The following is a 24,792-nucleotide window of genomic DNA, read 5'->3' on the forward strand; positions in this document are numbered from 1 at the left end:
TGAGCAAAGGCAGCCAGGAGAGTTGGTAGGTGATGGTGCTGGCAAGGTGGTGGAAAAACTATGTAGCATCTTACAGTTCACTGTAGATCATCAGTAGGTAATTGACCAATAAAGGCCTGATGGGAAATGAGGCACAAGAAAGCACTGAAGAGGCTCAAGAAGCGTCTGAAAGAAGCTCCTTAAGAAGCAGTAACACCCCCCACACACACACACGCCACCCCCCCCCCCTCAGGAATAGAGGAAGCAACCAGGAAGCAGTTGGGGGCAACGGCTTAGTCATGATTGGGTCCAGTCACTACCTTGAGGGACCACCTTCTCACCATTTGGTGACAAGACAGCACAGACTCAGGTAATTGGCAAGTAATCTTTAACCACATTCAGGGATCAGAAGACAAGGTCTTGTCCTCATTCCAACCTCAAATGGTTAAAATCTTAATCATGCCTAGAAAAATATTAGAATTCAAGGCTATCCTAGAGATTATAAGGATACTCAGCCCTAACCCAACACTGTAATCCAACACTATAGTGTTTACCCAACACAATGAAAGATTTTTAAGACGGTGTTTTCTTAGTTTTTGAGCATGAACATCATAGGTAGAGCATGGGACGAACTTATGTGAGGTTGGTTATATTTTGAAGCGGAGGGCGGGGGGACGCTGCTACCAGGGGTGAGAGGAATTGCTAACTGGTGTGTTTGGCCCCAGTAAGGCTCTCTGGCAGGCTCCACAGACAGTTCTGGTTTTTTAAAGTGCCAGAGAGCCACACATTTGCATGTTATTTGCGTTCCAAGCTTCAATTCCAGGTATGTGGAATGAAATGAATGAATGAACAGTATTCACACTCCTGGTGAAGGGGTGGGCTCAGGAATCCAGACCACACTGAGGAGCCAATCACTGGTCCAGCTAAGATCAGGAGACTGGACACAGAGACAGAACAGACAGTCAGAGAGACAGACACCATCATTTTACCAGGGTGTTTCCAGGCAAAGCAAGGAAGCAAAATCCACAGTGTTTTAAATAAGGCCACTTTTTAAACCTCAGGAGAGTCACACGTAGGTAAGCAAATATGAGGGGTCTTCAAAAAGTTCATGGAAAAATTCCATCATCTCTCATTCCATTTTTTGAAGCCCCCCCAGATCAGACTCATCTGCACTTCTGGCCCTCCACAGTTAGCTTCAAACTAAGCCTGTGCCTAGGAATCTGCATTCCCGATAGTGCACTTGGTTTGGGTCTGCTTGACTTACCAACATGGAGTATAACGTCCTTGAGTGTGACTTTTAGTTCACCTGTCAAACCACCTCCTCACCTTTCAAGATCCTAAAGGCCAGGGCCCAAACACATGTCAATTCCACACCTGGTAATGAGGGGCCTATTCTGCAGGAGACAGATGGGGCTTTCTGCTCCCATAATGATAAGCACTGGACCCAAAGGTTGATCTGAACCACAGGGCCAATAGTTCAAACTAACCAGCCAATCCTTGAAAACCCTGTACAGGGTTGCTATGAGTCAGAACTGACTCCAAGGCACTCAACAACCACAACCACCACCACCGAGCACTTGTTCTTGCTGCAGTCCAGCCCTGCACCATCCCCTTGATGGGCTGCAGATCAGACTATTGTGACCCATAGGGTTTTCATTAGCTTATGTTCAGAAGCAGATCACTAGATGTACTTTTCCCTGTCTGTCACAGTTTGGAAGATCTCACCAGTTGAGTGTCTTGGCAAGACACAAGCCTCCGTGACAGGCAGGCGGGGGCTGCACAAGAGGTCACTGGCTGAGAATGCAGCCCAGGGCTACTGGGTGGTGGTGGGCATTCTACCACTGAGTCTCCACTGTCCTCTCAGAACCTGTTATTGTTGTTTAAGTGCAGGCCAGTAAATTCTGACTGGTAGCAACCCTGTGTAGGGTTTCTGAGGAGCAGATGGTGGGTTTGAACCACCGACCTTGTGGGTATCAGTCCAGTGCTGATCCTATAGTACCAAACAGGTCTCACTGAGCTTAAGTTATGGTTAGTAGGCAAGACCCAGAAAGCATGTGAAGACAAACCAGCATTTAAAAGGCAAACCAGGCAGATAGGAATCCATAGTTTCAATCTGTAAGGGATATAAAGTACTTTTCCTAATAGAGGAAACTGTTTAATAGAGAAATATGCTCTGGTAGCTTAGTGGTTACGAGTCAGGCTGCTAACCTCAAGGTTAGCAGTTCAAAACTAGCAGCCGTTCTGCAGGAGAAAGATGAGGTTTTCTGTTCCCATAAAGATTTACAGCCTCAAAAACCCTAGTAAGGGTCGCTATGAATCAGAACCGACTCCACGGCACACAGCCCCAGTTGACAAAAAGACTTTAAGAAGCTCCTAAGGCTGGAGAGTCGACCTTGGAAGTCATGGAAGCTTGTTAAGGGCAATGTAAGGTATAAAGTTTGGAACCACAAAGGAGGCTGTAGGTTGCCATGGACAGAGCTGCTCTTTCTCACTCTGCAATGCTCTCTAAATAAACCTGCAAGAGCTATCCCTGACAGGCCAGAGGGAAGCAGCTGGTACTATTGGTTTAAAATTTAAAAAAACACCAACTCATTCACCTGCTTTGTGTCTCAATCCATACCTGATGTGAAAGACAGAATACAAAGACCAGGTGGAGTTGTATTATTTTCTGATCCTAAGGGCTGCTCTGCAGCTGACCAGAGGAGATTCTAAGATAATGTGGTCATGGGAGGTTGACAGGAGTTCAAATCCACTAACCATTCTGCTTAAGATGAGGCTATCTGCTTCCATAAAGATTTACAGCTTTGGAAGCCCTTTACAGGGTTGCTACGAGTCCATATGGACTTGGTGGTAGTGAGTTTGGGCTTTATTTTGGTCCTCAGTAGCTTCTTTGTGAAAGGAATAAAATAGTAACCTGAAAGAGAAAACCACCAGCAGACTGAAGATGCTGTGCTCCTCGTGTGCCTCTCTCCTACACCCTTTCCTTCCCCAGCATTGAGTTCTGTGATGGGTGAAGGACAATTTCCTCAGCTTAGAATGGAGGCCCACAGCTGTAATCATCCCATTAGAACAAGCCTAAAACCGAGTCAATGGTTTTATACTGGCTTAAACTTCCAAATTCTCTACCCTGATCCCTATCCCCAGCAGCATTGTAGCCTTCAGTAACACTGCAGAATCTTAAAAGAGTTTGACAAGACCTTAGACATCTATCTGATCCAGCATTCACACAATTGGAACTATCCCTACCATTCCTCCTGGCAGGTAAAAGAGACAGCGTGCCCAGATATTTCAAGGCTCAAGTCACCTAGTTTCCTCTTCCTTTTCCTGAGAATACATGTGTAAATTCTCCTTTACCTTAGTGGGGACTAACATGACCTCCAACCCTAGCTGCCCTCCTTCTCCATCTTTGAAGCTGGGAATGACAGTTATATGGTCTGTGACACACTGCTGTTAAGATTCCACACTGTGAAATAAGATGCTGGACTTACAAGTAAAGATGCTCCAGAATTTCGGAAGGAATTACAAGTTGTGGCTATATTGCCCTGGGTTAGGGTAATAATGCCCCCAAGGGGCTGAGCACTTATTCTGAGTCAACACTGGGACCTGACAGCTTTATGTCTCCTTGTCTGACTCTCTTGGGCATGTGAACTTTCAGAAGAAAAGTATCAGAAGCCACTTCACATTCATCCATATAGGTGGAGGGAGCGAGAAGACAAATCCCAAGTGCTAGGCTCTGTGATGACAAGGGCATCTCTCCTGCTCCTAGACAGACAGATTTAAGAGCTGATACAAGAAGGAGCTTTGGTAGCATAGTGGTTACAAATAGGGCTGCAAATCTTAAGGTCAGCAGTTCGAAACTACCAGCCGCTTCGTGGGAGAAAGATGAGGCTTTCTACTCCCATCAAGATTTATAGCATTGGAAACCCTGTACAGGGTCACTATGGGTCGGAATCAACTCGACAGCACTTAACAACAAGAGTAGTGGTTCAAACACTGAAAACATGAAAGCTCTTAAGTGAACCTTTCTGCTCTCTACCCACTAGAGTCCTTTACAGGCCCTGTAAAACCAGGTGGTGATGGACATACTTTGTGATGGGGCTGTCTTTGTATTCCAGAAATACCAAAACTTGGTGCTAACTTTGCAGGGAGCAGTGGGAAGAAGACTCACAGTGGCTAAAGATGAGAGGAGCTGATAGCACAGGGAAGTAAGAAGCACCTTACATGTAGAGGAGTCGATTTAGTCTCCAGGCTGGATGAGGAAGTATTTTCATATTCAATGCTAGTTAGGCTTTTGGGAAGTAATAGTGGGTGCCAAGTGACAAATGGGCTGTAACTAGTCTCTGAGCCTTGGACCACGTGTTCTAAAATATACGGAGCCCAGCAGTGACTGTTAGGACTGCGGCTTTTATGGAAGACTCTGTATCTGGCATCTAGGACTTAGCATCTTTCAGAAGTTTTCCTTTTTCTAGAGCACTGAACACAGTCAGAAGAAGACCGAAGGAAAGACAGTGACAGACTTAATTTAGTTTCAGGTAGGTCAAACAAGACATTGACAACATGCCTTTTTTGTTGTTCATGAAGGTCCACTTCTTAATGAAGGAGCTTAAATTTCCAGAGCAGATGGATACCAGGCCTGTCTTGCTGGCCAGTTCCCTCAAATAAACAGCCTACTAAGGAAGCCCACTCTTTTTGTTTCCATTGGGCCACCCTGGGCCACAAGCTATGTCTCAGCTTGGCCTATTCTTACCATGTGGTCTGAGGATCAGTAACTCATATCTTGTGTAAAACTGCATTGGTCAGAAAGGGGACCAAGTTCAGAGAGAATCAATCATTTCTTATATTTTTTTCAATATTTTGTTGCATTGCTTCATTTTTTGCTGTACATGGCAATAAATATTTGTTGCTTTGGTCTGTACAAAATCTGTGAGGAAGGTTAAGACAAGTATTACCTATATCAACAAACAATAAATATACAAATCTATCTTGTTCTGAATCCATCCCCCAGACAATAGTGAGAGAGCCTGGGGAAAAAACTCAGGTCTTTTGACTCATAGTTCAAATCTACCATACTGCCACCTTTCAAGTTGTCACTTAAACACAGGAGTCCAACAATCAGTCTGCAAGACTAGAGCTTTCTAGAGGAGACTGTGAAAGGTCCCAGCAACTCATATAGAGAAAGCTATTTGTTTCCTATAGAAAAACACACACACACACACACACACACACACACACACACACACCAAAAAAAGAGTGAGAAAGAGAGAAAAGAAAAAGAAAAAAAAAAATGAAAATAAACAAAAAGATAATCTTCCCCCAAAAAAAGCTGGTAGTTATGGAAAACGGTGGGCATCTAATTGCTGGAGTGGAAACATTAACATTCAATTAACAATGGAATATTTAAAAAAAATAGTTTTCTTTTCAAACAGTAACCTGTGGTAAAACATAGAAAAATGTACTAAACAAGTCTGGTATAAAACAGTTAAATTTCCAAATAGGCCCAGGGAGAAAGTACAATGCTGGGAAGGTTAAGGTACAAGAGGAGAAAATATTTCATACAAACTACCTATTACAATACAGAAAAAGTATAAAATGTTCCTATTTTGGAACTTAAGTATAAAATGACACTGGCGTTGTTTTCACTATCTAAGCCTGAGGAGCTGGGGGTGGGGTGGGGGTGGAGATTGGGGGGTGGGAATGATAGGGACAAAAGAAATAGCAGTTTTTATCTCAAAATTGATCAGTCCAAACTCTACTCACTTTCCAGTTGAAAATTTCACATTCCTCTGTTAACTTTACCTCTAAGCCAAAATTCATCCAGGCCTTAAAATATTCTCTTAGGAAGTCAACAAACACTCTATACATTGGGGCTGGGACATGTGTGTGCTGGGGCTAACTTTGGAAAATGGAAATAAATCTACAGGTTAAAAGATGAACACACTCAGCCTTTAGGGGGGAAAAGAAGCATATTCCTGTGAAATATATATATTAAATTCTCTGTGGTTAGAAACGTATTTAAACTAACTAGCCACAGACCAAACTAGACCTGCATTCATCCAATGCGGACTTTTATATTAAAGACTGAGGTCCTTTTTCTTCTTGGTCAGAAGTAGACGGCAGTCAAAGTGGGGCTTTGTTGCTCCACTAAAACCACTCCCTGGGTGGGTCTGTCCTGTATCATGTGTCACTAGTACTTGTAAACCCCTGCTTTTAAGGAGAAGACTGCTTGGGACTTTGGGGCCCACCCAGGACCCAAGTGCTATATCTCAGGCTTGGAGAAAGCTAGAGATGAAACAGAAGCCTTGGATAGAAGCAGATGAACTTCAAAGGGGCAGGCATAAAAAAGTCCTGGAGGAGGAAACTTAGGCCTGAGCCCCAAAGTCCAGTTTACAGTCACATTCTTGACTACACATCTTGAAAATCACATGTGTATGTGTGCATGTATATGCTGGTGGTTTTCATCCCTACCCTTTTGCCTATGCCTTGTCCTAGCTCTTATTAAGGCCCCACAAGAGTATATATGAAACCAAGTTTCTTTCCAAGCTTCTCTCAGTCCCCTTATTAGGGACTGAGTGAGGTTGGAGCCCTTTGAAAACAAGATGGCAGAACTGAAGAAGTGAAAAACAGTCTTTCTCTTCAGCTTAGGAGTGTCCCTCACCCCTTTCACAGCACCAAAGTTGCTTTGCAAAAATAGTATCTGGGATACAAAAGGAAAGGCAGATGTGCTTGTGAATGCATCTCACCAAGGCCTGGTCCAGGATCAAGGGCTTTACAAGAACAGAGGGTTGGGAGCAGCTGGTTCCCAGGTCTCTAGCTGTAGACAACAATGAGCTGGTCCCCAACAAGGTCAGTGTCTCCTGGCTGAGAAAGTCCTCACAAGAGCTTTCGGTGGAGGATCTCCCAGACCATCCGCTTCCGGAAGTATGGCATGTGTTGCTGTGGGGACACAGAGACACCTGTAATTTTTATTTCTTTAATCCAGACCCAATCATAATGAACAGACCCTCCCTACTGAAGATTTTCAACTAAAATAGTTCCAGTTGCATTTCTGGTCTTCCCAATGTTTTTCCTACTCATCTCCTTAGAAGTTTTATTAGGCCAACAGTCTCCAGGAATTTTGAGAAACGGTATCTATCAAGAAATCTTTGTTGAACTTCTAAGAGGTTACTTGAGGCCTAAAATAAGTAACTCACTTTTTGGGTGAAAAGTATGGGAACTGTGATATTCAACTCAACCTGGCCTAGACAAGGGTTTATGGTGAGGAAATCTGGTACAGTCATTTTATTTTAATAGTAGAGCTAAGCAAAGAATACATCAAAATAAGCCATGAGCTTGTCTCAACCTTCTTTGCTCTCTGAGGGACCATATGGATAGAAATGACCAATCACATGATAAGAGATGACTAACCAAATGCATCAACAGATAGGGAAGGAGAGAGACTAAGGGGAGCATAACAAACGACACTAGGAGACCAAGCCGTGCCCCTGCTCCAAAACCTGACTGCCAGCTAACACAGAGAAACAGAATGAAACGTCTTCTGGTCTGTTTTCTGTTCTTTAGAGAATCATAGTTTTAGAAGGTTCTGCTGCTGACCAGAATTCCTTAACTATAGGATTATGATATATGGTAACCAAGATGTGGTCTATCACTATTCTTTTCTGTCTGGTGACATGTCACAAGCAGTACCCACCAGTGCTATGATGTGCAAGTTGAACCATGCTAAAGACTAAGGGCAGAGCCCTGTAAGAGAGTCAAGAGAAAAGAAAACATCTACAAGGTGGCCTCGAGCCAATGCAGTCACTGGAAGACCCAGCTCACCTGAGTGAAGTTGATTGGTCTGTCTTTGCTAATGCAGTCAGCATATTTGCAGGCGAACATCCCACAGTCGCTACCATTCATCTGCTGGGGAATTTCCTGAAAGACCAATAACAGCAAAAAAGAATTAACACCTTTTCAATTGCCTTCATTCTTACTAGATTATAAATAAGAGCTAAGGTTTCCCTGAATTTTGAACAAATGGCCCTGGTCCCACTCAGAACAATAGAGACAGCATTTCAGGCCTGCGTACTTAACATTCATCACATAGGAGGACTTTTTAGTCCACCATGGCACCTAGGGTTGTGAAAACGTGTCCCTTTCCAAAGGGCCAATCAGCAAATCTTTCTCACTAAAGCCAAAAGCTTAGCAAACTAGCTCAGCACTTAAAAAATCTTGTGGTTAGCAGTCCAATGCAATTCTACAGTACCACACCACATCAGGACTCCAGATATAGTGACCCCCGTATAGGGTTTCCAAGGCAATAAATCTTCACAGGAGCAGAAAGCCTCATCTTTCGCCCAAGGAGAAAGTTACCTGGCAAACTATTACCAAAATTGCTGTATGTTGCATATCAGTCACAAAAAGTTTACAGACTGGTTCAAGCTAGAGGTACAGTTTGAGCAGTGAGCCAGTTTATTTTTTTATTCAGCAGTGGTATTGTTTTTGTGTTTCTTGTTTAAGAAACCTTACACAATGCCAGGATTGTGAAGGTATTCTGTCTTGTTATATTTTAAGAGTAAAAGCTCTTACTTTTCAGATATGTTAAGTGCCATGGAGTCAGTTCTGACCCATACAGGCCCTGTATAGGGTTTCCAAGTAGTAGCTGGTGGGTATAACCTGTAGGCATATGTATATACCTGTTTATGTGTGCTGCATACATATCTATATAATAAAACAAATAGGGGTCACAGGTACAGAGACTTCCTAGACATATCCTTGTGGGATTGGTTTACCAGCTTAAAAGGCTTGGACCATAGACTTGGGGATAACTTTGTCTTTATGAACTACATTATGCCAATTGACTTTGTCTTTATGAACTACATTATGCCAATTATGGCATAATGTAGTTCATAAAGACAATGTTCCACATCTAGTTTGGTGAGTAGTGTCTGGGGTCTTAGAAGTATGCAATCAGCCAAAGATACAACTACTGGTCTCTATGCATCTGAAGCAAGAGAGAATGAAGGACACCAAAGACTCCAAGAAGACACTAGTCAACAGGACTAATAGCCAACACATGCCACAACCTCTCCTAAACTGAGACCAGGAGAGCTAGATGGTGCCTGGCTATCACTGTTGACCATTCTGACCAGGGACACAATAAAAGGTCCTCCCTAAAAAGGGAAGGGAAATATGAAACAAAACTCAAAATTCCTAAGAAAATGGCCAGACTTACTGAACTGACAAAGACTAGAGGAAGCCCAAGATTATAGCTGTTAAGATACCCTTCACACTCGAAACTGAAACTAATTCTGGAAATCCCCTTTCAGCCAAATGACAGATTGGCTTATACAGTAATACCACTCATGAATAACGTTAGGTGCCATCTAGCAGTCTCCAACTCATTGCAAACTTCTGCACAAAAGAATCAAACACTGCCTGGTCTCTCTCCATCCTCATAATCATTGTTACGTTAGAGCGCATTGCTGTTGCCACAGTGTCAATCCATCTCATGGGGGAGGGGGGAGGTTTACTCTTTTTTTTTTTGCTGACCCTTCACTTTCTGCATGAATAATGTGCTCCCTCGGACAATCAACTGCTACTGTTAAGTGCTGTAGAGTTGGTTTCAACTCATAGCGACCCTGCATAGGGTTTCCATGGAGCAGCTGCTGAGCTTGAACCACTGATGTTGCAGTTCAAGCCAACCCTGCAGTACAGAGCATTAACTCGCAGTGCCACACCATGACTAATTGATACTAAATGGTCAACATTTGCCCAATAGCAAATATGAAATGGCAAGGAAGGGAAGGGATGCTAGATCAATGGAAAGAGAACAACAAACACAATGGAAATAATGAGAATGCTGACACACTGTGAAAATTGTAACCAATGTAACAGAACAACCTGCATAAAAAGTGTTAAGTGGGAACTTAATTTGCTGTGTACACTTTCACCTAAAACACAAAATAAATATTTTATAAAAGTAATAGAAATGAAAGGAACAAATAGATAATATAAAGTTCTGGGAATCCAAGTAGTACAATCCTTTACTTCTCAAATACCCTAGTCTCAGAATTTCCACCTCATCATGATTAAACTGTACCTGGCTTTTCTTGCTGAAGAGCTGCCAGCCATTGGTGTCAAACGCTTCCCTTTTCTTGTCAAAGCTTTCTTGCTTTAGATAATGTCTAAAAGTATTGAGAAAGAACAAGATGAACTATGAGGAAATCGGAGAATAGCTGCCACTTTAAGAATGGAGCTTAAGAGTTCTCAGAAGGAGGGTCATCTGCTCCTCTGAGGAAAATGATCTGTTATGCTGGGTGGGAAATCCTTGGACTGCTAAGCTCCTTTAGGAGCTGAGCTTGCCTCTCACTGCCCCACAATCAATGCCCACTCTGTTGACTCAAGAGGAACATGATGGTTGCATCCGATACTCCTCTATCTACTGTTTCTCCTGAAGAATATGGTTTTTACCCCTTGGTTTATGTGGTTCTTTAGGACTCAACCTAATGGAAAAATGTTTTTCTAACACTATTCATTGTTGTTGGGCTTGATTCTCCTCTGTGAAAATTCAATCCAAATCAACAATTTATGGAGTACATACATCACAGAGAACACTCTTCTCCTTAGTCACCAGAGTGGTACAGTGAGGAATAGGTGTTTTGGAAAGAGAAAGAGATTGGATATGAACAGATTTGCATGCTGGCTCGGAGCCACTAACTAGTTTTATCTGAGCAAATCTAATCACCTCTGTGGGCACTGGTTTCTTCATCTGAAAAATTAAGAAGTTGAATTAGATGCTTATATATAAATAGTCTCTCAACTCTATACATTTTGGTTGTAGTGCCCTCACGTAAACATATTTTTGGCATCATTACAATGTTATTAAATTTTACTTAAACCAAACCCATAGCCACTGAGTTACTCTGGATGCACAGTGACCCTATAATAGGGTTTCCAATCTTTACAGGAGCAGGTGGCCTCATCTTCCTATCTTGGAGTGGCTGGTGGGTTAGAGCCAGGTGGTAAGCAGCCCAACACCTAATCCACAGCAGTATATGGCTCCTAAATTTCACTCATTTAGACTTAAAATATCCATTCTTTCTTAACATAAAGATTTCCTTTATTAAAGTCACCATTTTAGATATCAGCACCTGAGTTTAACAGCTGGAAAACCACAATATATACCTGACACCAAACCTGTCTGTCTTCAACTCCTTACTTACAAGAGAATCTTGCAGGCTTCATTGTTTATCCCACCCATAGAGTCATAATAGGTAATATTTTTCTTTCTAAAATCCACAACCTGGGAATAAGAAAAAAAATCTGTGTTTATAAAGTGAAAAAAAAATTGGTTTCTCAGCTGTTCCCTTTTCTGGGACTTGGAACATTTTGCCAGATTTCCTGGTAAACTATGGCAAGTTAGACTGCTACTATGTAATACACCAGGCTAATCTGCAGAGAGGAAAGAACAAGGGATTATTTACACAGAACTATGGAGGGACTGATCCACTGGAGGCCTTAATAATTTTTCAGAAATTGTTTTCCTGTGTTCAGGTTCTTCATCTGCAAGAAACAACACATTCTGCAGGGAAGCTAAGTTGCACGGTATCATCTCTATATAGTTCAGAAAGATGGAATTACAACTACATTAAGCTGATATACCTTTGTTCCCAGAGCTGTTAAGAAATACTAAAATGCCAAGTACACAAGTCATAATTAGGCAGAAAATAATAATCACAGAACCTGAGTTGACAGCATTATTAAGAAGCTGCTTTTTCTCCTTAGGTCTTGCTTTGATACCGCTTCAACTTCCTGAGACTCCTTTTTACATTTTTCCAGAAAAGGAAATTTTATAGCTTCCTTCAAAGTCTAAGGATCTCCCTCTCTTGACAGGAAGTTAATTGAGCTATCCAATTTTTATTCAACTTACTACTGCAAACTATTACTTTCTCTTAATCCTCAAGTAAAAATGCAGAACTCACTATCCTGTATATATTTCCTTTAAATTTTATCAGATATAAAAGCGTACTCACAGCTAAACACCAGTGCACTCCCAGGTGAATGGGCACCAAAAGGATGTCAACTGAAAATACATCCACTTTCTTCGTCCAACGTTTCACCGCCTGATACCCAGCCGTTTTTAACTTAGTGAAGAAAAAGGTATTAAATGCATGCACACTTGGCAATCCCTTCTCTTTACTTCGTTCCATTAGCATGTTCATGTAGAAATTGATGATCTGTGGGAAGAAATTGTATATATCAGAATAGATAATTAGGTCTTTATGTATGGTTAGTTGCATTCTATGGGGAAAGAGAAATTGCTGTCGTGAATAACATATGCTTTTGTTTCTATTTCAGTTAAGACTTAAATGTCCAAGAGTCTGTCTCATGTCTGATTGATCAAATTCTGACTAGGAGAGAGGAGGGCTGAGGTGGATATAAACAATGAAAAGAGGAAAAGCTGGTATACATGTATGTACGTGTGTATGTGTGTGTGTAAACAAGCAGTTAAATAAGGTTAATTAGTAGTCACTTTAATCTGCTATGACTGAGTAAGCAAATTAAATAGATCCTGAGCTTAGTTTGCTAGAACCTACTACTACTGACACAAAGGTCAAGAGTTCAGTACTTATATGTAGGTCGCCTAATTTTGTACAAAGATAGCAATCTCACTGCCTTTTTAACCTAGTAAGTCATCTTGCAGAGACAAACGGTTTTGGTCTCAAATAGAATGAAGTGCCAGGATAAACCCATCGATGATCCTGGAAACCCACCTCTAAGATGACAGTAGCTCAGCAGTGTTACCTTTACAGAGACAGATACGGATGCAGTATAAAAGCCTACATTCCATGAGACTTGAAAGTAATGTCACAAATATGAAGAGGAAAGTGGCCTCCTAGAGCCTTTAAGATGGTAGGAATCTTTGTTGATTCCATTTAGGCCTTCAATATCAGGTGAGTGAAAGACATGAAAGTGTCTGGTAGGGGACATGTCCAACTCTTTCTGTTAATGAAAACTTGTCTCCTCTAGCAGTGACTATGTCATTTCATCCATGGTTCCTTTAGGTCCAGGACTCCTTGGTACTAAAGCTGGAAAGTTATTGTGCCGGAAGTCATTGCATACTTACTTTATGTGGCCAGCTGAGGCCAAGCCCCAGTGTCTGTCGACTGAAAGGAATGAATGGGCTAACTGATCCACAACTTGGAAATATGACTAAGAAAACAGGCACATTTTTTCAGAATGCTTTTTGGGGATTGGGAAAACGCCCCTGTCCTTTGACAAATATTTACACAGCAGGATGCCAGAGCAGTGAGCTACTGTCCAACAGAAGGTAACTACATACAGGGCAGGCAGCAGGGAGTACTGCCAGGAACACACCAGAGCATGGTCTAGACTAGAGAAAGGGCCTATAGACGAGGATCCCTAGGCAGCTCACTATGAGGTGGGGGTAGTGAAGACTGAAGAAAGACACTGTTCTGCCTGCAGCTCAGAGGCAGGAGCAACAGCAGGGCCAACAAGCTCAGAAGACTCAGGCTGTAAATAACTAGTCTTCAATGATAAAGACTCAAGGCACAACTTGAATAGTGTGGAGTCCAGATGTCTCAAATCTAGGTTTCCAATCTAATTCTGCCCCTGACGTTAATGGTGCTATAGAATGCCTACAGACTTGTGAAGGTAGCTGAAAGACAGTAGGATATACCCAGAAAGACAGATTTCTAGACTGCAAACGACATTCTCCAACAAGAGGAAAATCAGCAAGATAGGACTGATTGATTCATGCAGCATTTTAGCCACTATATCAACCATGCTATGAGGCCAAATCCTTCAATCCTAGGGATGAAATAAATATGGGATGACCTGCCAGTCCCTATAAGCCAGATCTTCTAGAGGGACAGACAGTGTACATACTGTAACAGTCAACAAGGACTCAAGGAGGAGGTGGAGGTGAAAGGAATCAGGGAGCTAAGGACAAACAAGAATATATAAGCTATGAGATAGGTTCATTAGCCTAAGGTGAAAAAAAAAGGAAGGTGATAGATGAGTGCCAGTCATGCTATACTATCATAGCTTCAGGAGGACAGAGTTCTGGGAACCAATGATGTTTAGCTGGACTTACACAGCCTGAGGTCTTCCCTGGCCCCTCACTTTGAGAGGAAGGATTATAAACTAAGAATCAAAACAGCTGAACAGAACAGAGACCTACCATGTTGTCTGTGTCCTTTGAGAATCCCTTTTCGATGGCTTTAGTCTTGTCTCCTACTAAGTAAGGTTTCTCCACTAAGAGGGAAATGAACTTTTCCAAAGTCAACTCTTTAATTCGCTCTATTTAGTGATCTGTGTTTCCCCGGCATCCCCAGCTTGGTGGCCTCAATGTTCCCTCCCATTAACTGAGAATCACATCTGAGAAAGAATTTAGTTCCAAGTTTCTCTCCTCAGTTTCTTAACTATTAACTTTGACAAATGAGGAAAACTGACATAGTTCAGCCAAGATGCAGTCATATTAAAAAAACAAAAACAAGCTAATAATTAAAGTTAAAGAACAAAAGAATCCTACATCTCATCTCATGGAGGAGAGGTGAGAGAAGGGATCACAGTGTGCAAGATGAAAGAGAAGCAGTGATGGGCTGAGCCCCCAACCCCATCCCGCCATGGTGAGAGACTGTCTGCACTAAAGACTCTCTTAGCTCCAAGATGCTGAGTCCCTTTTGAAACAAGGGATGAAAGTAGTAGACCAGGCCTGTGCCTACTGTTTGTCTTACATTTGAGAGCTACTTCCAGTGCTGGCCCACTTGTCACCCTCCCTGGGCCCACACTGCCTCCATGTGCTCCTGATGCCTAAAGAGCTGCCCTTTCTGCTGCCTCACAGCCTTGGCCACCAGCGCCTACTTGTCTATGCAGTCTTGTCTGGACCGGGAATGGGGGGCGGGGGGAGGGTTGTTTAGAGTGTCATGTTTCTTTGTGATTTTTATTTGAAGAGCTGCCAGGCTAAAGCTGAGAAAAGTCTCTCTAGAAGAAAAGCCTGCAATGTTTTCCAACTAAGGACTCAATCCTTTTCCTGCATGCTACCACAATGTCACAAATGACCAGTGCTATTTGTATCTTCCTTCTTGCCCAGTTAAGTCGACCACACTACTGTTCTGTCATGCAGTGAGAAGTAAGACATTTACTAACAGTGAAGTCTTAATTTTTATCCTTCCCAATCTGCTTTAAAAATGTTCTACAAGTCCTTGGCTTCAGTAGAGACCAAGACACCTATCAGGGGAGAACAACCATTTTTTTTCCCAATTTTACTTTTCTAAAATTTAACCTTACCTCCCCATTCTGATTTTTAAATTAAATTTACCCTTGTCAACTACAAAGCCCAAAAAATTAGTGCTTGAAAATTATGGGCCATTCACTTATAAGGCTTGATGCAGTAATATTATGGAAACCAAGAAGACAAGCTTCAGGAAAGCTCGATGTATTGCATCCATCACTCTGAACATATTCACACACAAATTCAAGTAACGAATCCTTAGAATCACTGTTACATTTTTAGATAAAGACAGGCAGATGGTATTGATTTTCATGATAATTAATTATTGCATTCCATGTAACCTTGCATAACATGGTTTTTCAGGGCTAGTTCTATTAAGAAACATTTCAAAGACGTAAGCTAAAATGATGTGGAAGTCAGTGGGTCAGGTTAAGATACACTACAACTTCCATTCTGATCATTTTAATTCACACGTAAAAGCACAAAACATATGGTAGACCACTGGTACTCATGTGTCTATTTTATTTCATTTTGTATTATTTTCTTCTGCAATCAGTTTTTAATTTCCTAAGGAAAATCTATTCTCTGTGCTAGGTTTGTCTCCATGCCCTTACTATTTTACAGGCTGGGTCCCCCTGGTACTGAACACCACACACCACTCAGTTTTAACTACTCCTTGAAAGCAGAATTAGCATATTAAGCTGTAACCACTACCAACTCCCCATTTCCATAGAAGATTTGTGTTCTGAAAGTTAACAATGTCAGACTCTGGGTCCACATCCTGATTCTGCAATGAAAACCGTGTGACATCCCTTACAAAGTTTTATTTCTTAATTCCTCACTATCAGTCAAGTAAGAATACTTTCTCTGTCTCAGTACAGAAGGCTATTAAGATGCTGAATAGCTGAAAGACATCTCTTTCCTTTCAGAGAGGAGGCTTACATAATTAGTTGGCTGGGTTAGTTATTGCACCACCATGTTCAGTCTGCTATGTAGGATTTATGTCAATTCCCTTATGTGAATTCCATCCACCACCACCCCACTACCACCTCAGTATTTGCAATGAGTCTTTCCCTCACAACCTTTCCCTAGCTGGTAAGCTTAGAAATGCTGTATTCAAACAGTCCAATGTTTTTCCATTTTGGAATCAATTGGAATAATTAACATGGACTCGAGAAATATAGCCACCAAGAAGGCATGTCTGCTTGCTACCTGTCCAGTTCAACCACATAAATTAATAGTAAGGTATGATAACATAGAGTCCGGGAAAGAAAACAGAGAAAGGAGATACTGTAATCATTCTGCTTCCCCACATAGGACAGGACATATGGGCTATATAAAGAAGAAAGTGTTTCCTACTCAAACATCTGTACACACAGGTTCCATCTACTTATTCAAGTCTTCTGTAATCTTGTTGTTAGGTGTCGTCCAGTTGGTTCTGACTCAAAGCGACCCTGTATAAGGTTTCTGAGGAGCAGCAGGTGGGCTTGCAGTCCAGTGTTAAATATATGGGATTAAATATATTATTAAAATTAATTTTGCATGTTATTTTTGCTTTTTAAAAAAATTTTCTTAATGTGACTACTGTTGTTGCTAAGTGCTAAGTCAATTCTGACTCATATCAACCCTGTAAAACATTTTCAAAGTTTTAAATCTTTGCCGAAGTAGAAAGTCTTATCTTTCTTCCACGGAGCAGTTGGTGGGCTCCAACCGCCAACCTTGTAGTTGGCAGTCCAGTGCTTATCGTATGGAGCCTCCTGATGTGACTACTAGAAGTTTTTCAATTACATTTGTGGCTTACATTATATTTCTATCAGACAATACTGGTTTAAATCCTCTCTATATTGATGTGATCACTGTCGAGTTGGTTCTGGCTCACAGCGACCTTGGATAGGGTTTTTGAGAAGTGGCTGGTGAACTGAATCGCTGACCTTGCAGTTCATGCGACCTTGAGGTCGAGTGCTTATCCTACGGTGCCATAGCAGTACTCCGATTATTGATTTGGTTTGGTTTAAATTTACTATCTTTCTGTTTTTACTTGTATTTGTTCCATCTGTTCTTTATACCATTTTTCCTCTTTTCCTGTCTTCCTTTAGATTTAATATTTTTTATGATTCTATTTATATCCATTATTGTCTTGCTAACTATAGCTCTTTCCTTTTTATTTTGTTTCGTTTGCTTGCTCTACATATCTTTAACTTATTACAATCTATCTTATACAGGGTCACTATGAGTCGGAACTGACTCAACAGCACTTCACAACATAACCACAATAGTCATGATTTTAGGGAAAAGATGAGGCTTTCTGCTCCCAAGATTTAAAGTCTAGGAAACCCCATACAGGGTCGCTGTGAGTCGGAAACGATTCAATGGCACTCAGCAACAACATAGTAAAGGTTTACTGGTAATAAATTCTTAAAGCTTTTGTTTACTTAGAAAAGTATTAACTCTGCCTTACTGTTTAAAAAGATATTTTCGCTGAATATAGAATCTAGGTTAAAAAAGTGTTTTTTTCCTCAGTACTTCTGTGTTAAAAGGATAGTTTCTGACTGCAAAGTCATTCATACCTTTGTTCCTCTGTATGTAATGTGTCTTTGTTCTTCTGGTTGTTTTTAGTATTTTTATCACTAGTTTTCAGCAATATGACTATTTTATGCCTAGTGTAGTGCTCCTTCTGCTTAAGGTATGCTGAATTTATCTGTCAGTATAAACTACAAAGTTTTCAATTTGTAAAGTCTTCCAGCATTAATTCTTCAAACATTTTTTATGACATTCCCTTCCCTACCTCTTCTTCTGGGAATTCAATTAAATGCTAGGATGCTTGATATTGACATCTCTCAGCTAACAGGTATGCCAATCATCCTTCTAAAAAGGCTTTTATCTGTTTCATCCTGGTTTCTATGACTGTTTTGCCAAATTCATTCATTTCTTCTTCTGCAGTGTCTAATACACTGTTTTTCTTATTCCACTAATTTTTCATTTCAGATGTTACATTTTTCAACTCTAGGGGTTTAATCTGGGTCTTTTTTTGTTTTGTTTTGTTTAATCATCTTCCATTTCTCTTAATAATCTACACTTTGTCCCTCTACCCCTCATACTCAATACACACAGCACCCCAGTAAGCTATGGAAATCACAGGGTTCACTTTTTAATTCTCTTCTCTCAGAGATCACGGTCCTGCACTGCCTGTTAACTTTTATCTTCATATATTCTGTACAGTTTTTTTAGTTGTTTAAATTGAAAGGGTAAACTGGTTCCATTTACTTCACTCATGGCCAGAAGCAGAAGTCAAATCCATTAATTTAAATGTCTAAATTATTTCCACATATTTCTAAATTTACCAGATGCCTTGCATCCTCTAAGAAGCAGAATCATCTGGCCACAAAGAGACATGCAAGGCCCAAAGCAGTCCTCCTCTTCACAGAATTATTAACTCATCTTAAAATTAGAAGAGATTTTAGAAATTATCTATTCTAATAACAAATAACTAATAAATATTCTGTTAAAACCCACATTTAAAAATATTTCTTTTTATTTTTTGTGACTTTCAAGCTATGTTTGCAATTAACCCTATCCTTTAAATCTATCCTCCTTTCTGTAATTAGATATTTTTATTAATAACTTGGTACAGAAAGCCTCATATACAATATCCCTGTTATTGCTGGTCTTTCAGCCTCCTTTTATATTCTTCACAAGGTAGTCTATTCTCCCATTCCATTTTTGAGAAGTTACATTTTCTTATATTAGGGTAAAATGCAATTCTGTCATTTATTAGTTCTTTGATGCTACACAGAATTTAACCCTTCACCCACATATAAATACAAATTATTATATGAAAACACACTGTGGCCTACTCTTCTGTTAGGAAAGAGACCAGAGAAAGGGTAGTTTGTACAGATAACCACAAGACAACTTCTATAACTTACACATTTCACTTCCTAAATCTTATTCCTTGTCTGTAAAACGGTAACGAATAATGTGTCAAGTCACCTACCTTGGATTAAAAAAAAAAAAATCCTACAAAACTGGCAGATTTAAAAAGAAGATAACCGGTTATTAATGATAACTTCTATTTGAGGAAAGGAGAACATGATTTTAGAGATGAGAAATTACTTGCAAAAGAAGACTGAGAATCCACAATTGAGAAAAACAATTAAGTATTTGTAACTCTGGTAGCATAGTGGTTACAAATCAGGCTGTAAAACTTAAGGTCAGCAGTTCGAAACTACCAGCTGTTATGCAGGAGAGATATGAGGCTTCCTGCTCCCATAAAGATTTACAGCCTCGGAAACCCTGTACAGGGTCGCTATAAGTCGGAACTGACTCCATGGCTTATCACCACCACCACCACCACCAAATGGTACCAACACTTATGGATACGTCCTAACACCCCATTAGTATGTTCTCTTCTCAAAGGCAATACTGCAGAAGCTTGAGAAGTGTGGTACTTTGAAAATGGCACTTTAAAAGCCAGTTCTCATCATCACGATGAATTGTGAAGTGGCCTGTCTTTGGCCTGTGGCTGAGATGCCATCTGTAGGCGGTGAAGTCTTTCCAACCTATGTAACGAGGGTCATGCCATAAGGTTTGTTACCTGGCCAGGGGTACTTCCTGTGTGCCACAGAGCATTCCGCAAGTGCTCGCCAGGCCCCGTGGTAGGGTTCACAACTTTCACAGAAAGGCCTGAGTATCCCTGAGCTATTGTGGGGTGGCTGTCCCAGTTGGATTGGGTGATCTGCTTCCACATCACAACATAGAAGCAGCTGCTGGACTGGTAGCCAAACACAAATCCAGCATAGTCATCATCTCTCTCAGTGTCGATGAAGAAAGCACCGCTGAAGTCCACAGGTGAACGTTATTCTCACTCAGAAGGCAGCCATGCCTTACAAAAGTTAGGGATAGATGTGACAAGGATAAAGTAGACAAGGAATCTTTCCTTTCCCTTGCCTCCTCTAAATAATATAATTTCCATTAACTTTGCTTATTAAAAATTCAGCCTCTCAAGGGCCCAAGGAATGGAAAATAAATCCTGATGAATGCTGCCTCTGTAAGGGATCTCAATGAGGAAACTGCAACCGAACAGCAAGACCTCATCTCAGATGCTGCTCACTGCTGCCACCTAGAAGCTTTCAAATCATATACAACAAAGGTTGCCATCAAATTGGAATAACTAAACCCTCCCTTCTAGGAATGACAGGTCAAAGGAAAAAAAGAGGGGATAAGAAACCACAGATGGAGCTCTCCAAATCAAATAATACAGAAACCAAAACCAAAACCTGATTATTGGATCCTTTTGCCTGTCCTTCATTTTTATTTTGCCCTTTGATTTGGTGAGCTCTTTCTTCCCTCCTCTCCTATTATCTGATCTTGTAGGATAAGGTCAGTTTGAACAAGGCTGGTGGTTCAAATCACCCAGCTGCTCCTCAGAAACTCTATATAGGGTCACTATGAGTCGGAGCTGACTAAATGGCACTTAGCAACAATGATCTGATCCAATGTTCTCTCACATTTCTGAGCTCAAACAAGGGTTGTTTTGTTAAGTGCCATCGAATCAGTACCGACTCATAGCAACTCTGTATAGGGTTTCCGAGGAGTGGCTGGTGAGTTTGAACCACCAACCTTACGGTTCAAACCGACCTTGAGGTTGAGTGCTTATCCTACTGTGTCATACCAGGACTCCAAATAAGGTTAGTTTCCCCTAAAGCAAGACTATCAAACTGTGCCTTCCTACTGTTCTTAGTCAAAGATACTATTCAGGGAGTTATGAGCTTCTGAAACTTGTATCTGATAAACATAGCAATGACAAAGAGAATAGGGCTAATCCAGCTGGTCTTGAAGAAAATCAACTTACTAGACATGACATGTTGGCTCCAAAGTTCTATAATCCTGATCTAAAGACAGAATTCAATATAAGATTCTGAGACAGTACGGTATAATAGATAAGATCCAATGTTTGGGTCTATTACTTACTAGCCGTGTGACCTTGCAAGTTTCCCTATCTGTTAAACAGAGATGATTTAACAGCATATAGAGTATCATGCCTAATATGAGGTAAATATTCAATAGATGTCAGCCAATATTGTTATTTGGAAGGTTTACAATAATAAGAAATATGCACCTACAACATGGAATGCTTACTGTACTAAGTCTAAAACTTCTCCAGAGCTGTGAAGCTCAGTATACCCCAATTAGGCAGGCATGGATTCTCTTAGTGAGGCTAAGAAAGAAGGTACTGAGGAGATGGCCAACCAGTCTTCTTCTACCATGAAAAAGTTCTTTAGCAAAAAACAGCTTCCTACTGGTTACGGAATAGGACAGATCAGTTTAAGGATTGTAGTAGTCAATTGACCTGCAGGGCAGGTGCCTTAAAGAGTAAGAATACCAGTGAGTGGACACTGTCTCCTTTTGTGTCCAAATCTTTTAACTCAAGAAAAGATATATTCAGTGGTTCTTTAAAGTAGATAAAAAGCACTTAAGAAGTTTGTTAAAAATTTATTTCTCCATTATATTCCCCCATACTTGTTGAAGCAAATGGAAAAGTCTATGAGAGATAATTCTGATGCAGATCATCCAAGGACTACACTTTGAGAAACAGTAAGCTAATGCCTTCATTCGTTTCCATTTAGTATTCACTTACCTCATCATTGAGCCAGTTTAGATGATTTAGAGTTTGAATATCTTTGCGTGTAATGGTTAAACGGAAAGCTTCACTGAGAACTTCATCTTGATTCCCATTACGAAAAACATTCTTTATTTCTTTCTCCATTTCCTAGGGAAGCAAAAAATGTCAAGAAATCAACATTGCATGGCCTCAGGCAAACTGAATTCCTCACCAAGCTCCATACCATGCCTATATTTATTACTAACCAACTATTCACTTAACTTCTGACTAACATTTCTGTTCCCTCCCCAGTTGTTGTTGTGTGCCGTCGAGTTGATTCTGACCCACAGCCACCCTGGATAGGGATTCTGAAGAGCAGCTGGTCTTGCAGTTCAAACCAACTTTGCAGTCCAGTGCACTAACGCACAGCACCACACCAGGGCTCTCCTTCCCAGCAATCCCCCTGATGTTACCTTCCAGTCCATCTTGCTTGCCCTTCTCTTCTTCAGCATATTTGGACCCTTGTTTCTTATTAATTCTAAGATCTGAAATAACCTATTTACCATCAAATAAGCTAATTATATTTTCTGTTTTATATTTTTGGTCCAAATGACAGAATACATATATTTTTTTTAAAGCGTAAAATAGGAAATATGGAATCCAGCATAGCTATTATAACTACGTTATGTTCACTAGTTTTTCAAAAAGATGTATAGATTAAGGAACAAATTGTTTTAAAATGTATACATATTTTCATGCATTTTCCGAATTTTCTACAGTTATCTTTTACTACTTTAAGTTTTTTTGAAATGTATTCGTAGCAAGCCTGAGCTTACCTTTTAATGTCAAAGTATTGTACATGTGCGTTAAGTCAAAATGGACATGAAATGCAATTTTATTGAGTTCCATTTCACTGAAGTAGCTAAAAGCCACCCAAAATTCTTTCATCAATTCTCAATAATCCTTTAAAAGTAAAGGTAAAACTGGCATATAATACAAATGAAGGTAAGAGTATGTATTAAAGTTTTAGTACTATGTGTTTTATTGCTTTTGTTTGAAATCTGTCCTAAGTATTCTTTCTAACTAGAACAATTGCTAGTAGTGTCAGAACTGATAGTAGCATATTACCTGTGTAATTTCAGGAAATTCATCTTCACTATCATTTACTTTATGACCCTTCTTTTCTGTTTCTTGGACAATCGTGACAGGGATCTCCTTTTCAAGAGGTACACGAAGATGCAGTTCTACCGAATCATGTACTGAATGTTCCTGCAATCGCTGAAAGACAGAACTTCATGGTAAATGGGATAAAAGAATCTACTATTGGTCTTATGTAAACTAAGTAGTACTGACTAGCTAGGCAAAGAAAATATTATCACTTATCATGCAATGCTATGATATGATCTTGCAATTACAACAGCTTTGATCCCAAATTCAGATAACTTTGCAAAAAAGTTTCAACTTAGATATACGCTCTTTAAAATTCCATCCCAATTTTGTTACCTGATTTTGAAGTTGCAATGCCAGTGCTTTCTGCTCTTCAATCTGACGCAATCTCTCCCGTGCTCGAGAATCGTAAACACTAGTTCTAGGGTATGAAAAGAACAACGACACAATGTAGACAACTCTCTGTCTCAAGCAAAATGCTGATGCACTGTGAGCATTCAACATAAAGCGCACATATAGAAAGTCTAAAAGCCTATGCTAACTTATCCCCACAATTATATTTTACCACAAAGGGAAACCACATGGTATTTTAATTATCCCACTCTTCTCACTTTTAAAACATTAAAAGTATCAGTTGGCTGCTAAATGTTAGTGGCTTATTTTCATGGATATTTATGATTGTGTAGTCCTTGGTTGAACATCCTTCTAAGAGCATAGAGAAAGTGAAGCTTCATTTCAGAAATCTAAAAATGGGAATGAACTCCAAAGGAAAAAGTAAAACAAGAGAAGATACTACTGAGTAATTCAAACATCACTGAATTTATGATTCAAAAGAAAAAATAAGTTGTTGATTTCTTTTAATTCACTAAGAACAAGAAGCTGGATAAATCTAAGTGAGTTCCTGAAACTTGAGAAACTAAATGCGTTCCATAATTTTACAAACTCTGAAATCATGAATAAGTCTATAAATTAGTTTTACCTAACAGGAAAAACAAGGGCATTTGTTTTCTTTTCTCCATAATAGTTAACTTAAGATATTTCTTTTTCCAATTCTCTTTGACTTCAACAATTGTAACAGATTTAATAAACCTAAGCATATAAATGTCACCAATAGAATTTAAAAAAACCCAACAACTTAAAATATAAAAAGATAATTCTTAATAACTAAAAAAAAGCAAGATGATTGGCTAATTGTCTGATTTCTTCTAACTGAAAATGAAATGACAGACAGGGAAAAATGACACCAAAAATAAGTAACTTACAATTCTTTGATCCACAGCTCAGCCTGGAAAAAGGTAGGACTATGGGTGAGAAAATAAAAAGGTGACAAATGAGCAAAAGGCTTATGAGAAAATACCAATAACTTCACCAACAAAGCCAATGATTTAAATTGTTTATAAGAATGCTATATAAATTTGAAATAAGTAAAAGGTCCTTAAATTACACAAAATAATTATAACTGGGACCTAAAGAAACACAAATATGAGTCATTTATAGACATATTAAAAAGATAACCCAAATTTGAGCCGAGAAATTTAACAAAGCTCCCTACCAGCATGAGACAAGCATTACATTAAAAAGTGCATCATTTATCAAAATAATAAGAACATTACTCTTCCCAAATGATTCAGACTGACAGATTGGTTAATCAAATCTTACGGGTTTTTAGCAACTTCTGAATGTCTACTTAATTCAAAATGTATTGACCTAATCATAATAGATACAGAAAAAACCCAGCCCTCAGAATAAAAGCCTGTTGCTGCTGAGTCGATTCCAATGCAAAGTGACCCTATAGGACAGTACAGGAAAG

The 24,792-nt window shown here is 39.9% G+C and overlaps 1 protein-coding gene across 1 annotated transcript in view; it reads right to left on the reverse strand.

Annotated features, from left to right (window-relative positions):
• Window positions 1–6,849: 6,849 nt before the first annotated feature.
• SENP1 (SUMO1/sentrin specific peptidase 1) overlaps window positions 6,850–24,792 on the reverse strand; it is a 54,444-nt gene continuing 36,501 nt past the window's right edge. The window contains exons 9-17 of the mRNA XM_006865353.1: window positions 24,245–24,283; window positions 23,319–23,403; window positions 22,944–23,093; window positions 21,852–21,983; window positions 11,991–12,194; window positions 11,181–11,260; window positions 10,058–10,142; window positions 7,795–7,890; window positions 6,850–6,912 (exon numbers count right to left, since the gene is read on the reverse strand). Coding sequence (XP_006865415.1) covers window positions 6,850–6,912; window positions 7,795–7,890; window positions 10,058–10,142; window positions 11,181–11,260; window positions 11,991–12,194; window positions 21,852–21,983; window positions 22,944–23,093; window positions 23,319–23,403; window positions 24,245–24,283 — 934 coding nt within the window. The remainder of the gene's footprint in view (window positions 6,913–7,794; window positions 7,891–10,057; window positions 10,143–11,180; window positions 11,261–11,990; window positions 12,195–21,851; window positions 21,984–22,943; window positions 23,094–23,318; window positions 23,404–24,244; window positions 24,284–24,792) is intronic.

This window comes from Chrysochloris asiatica, unplaced genomic scaffold, assembly GCF_000296735.1.
Source record: "Chrysochloris asiatica unplaced genomic scaffold, ChrAsi1.0 scaffold00077, whole genome shotgun sequence".
NCBI classification, from domain to species: Eukaryota; Metazoa; Chordata; class Mammalia; order Afrosoricida; family Chrysochloridae; genus Chrysochloris; species Chrysochloris asiatica.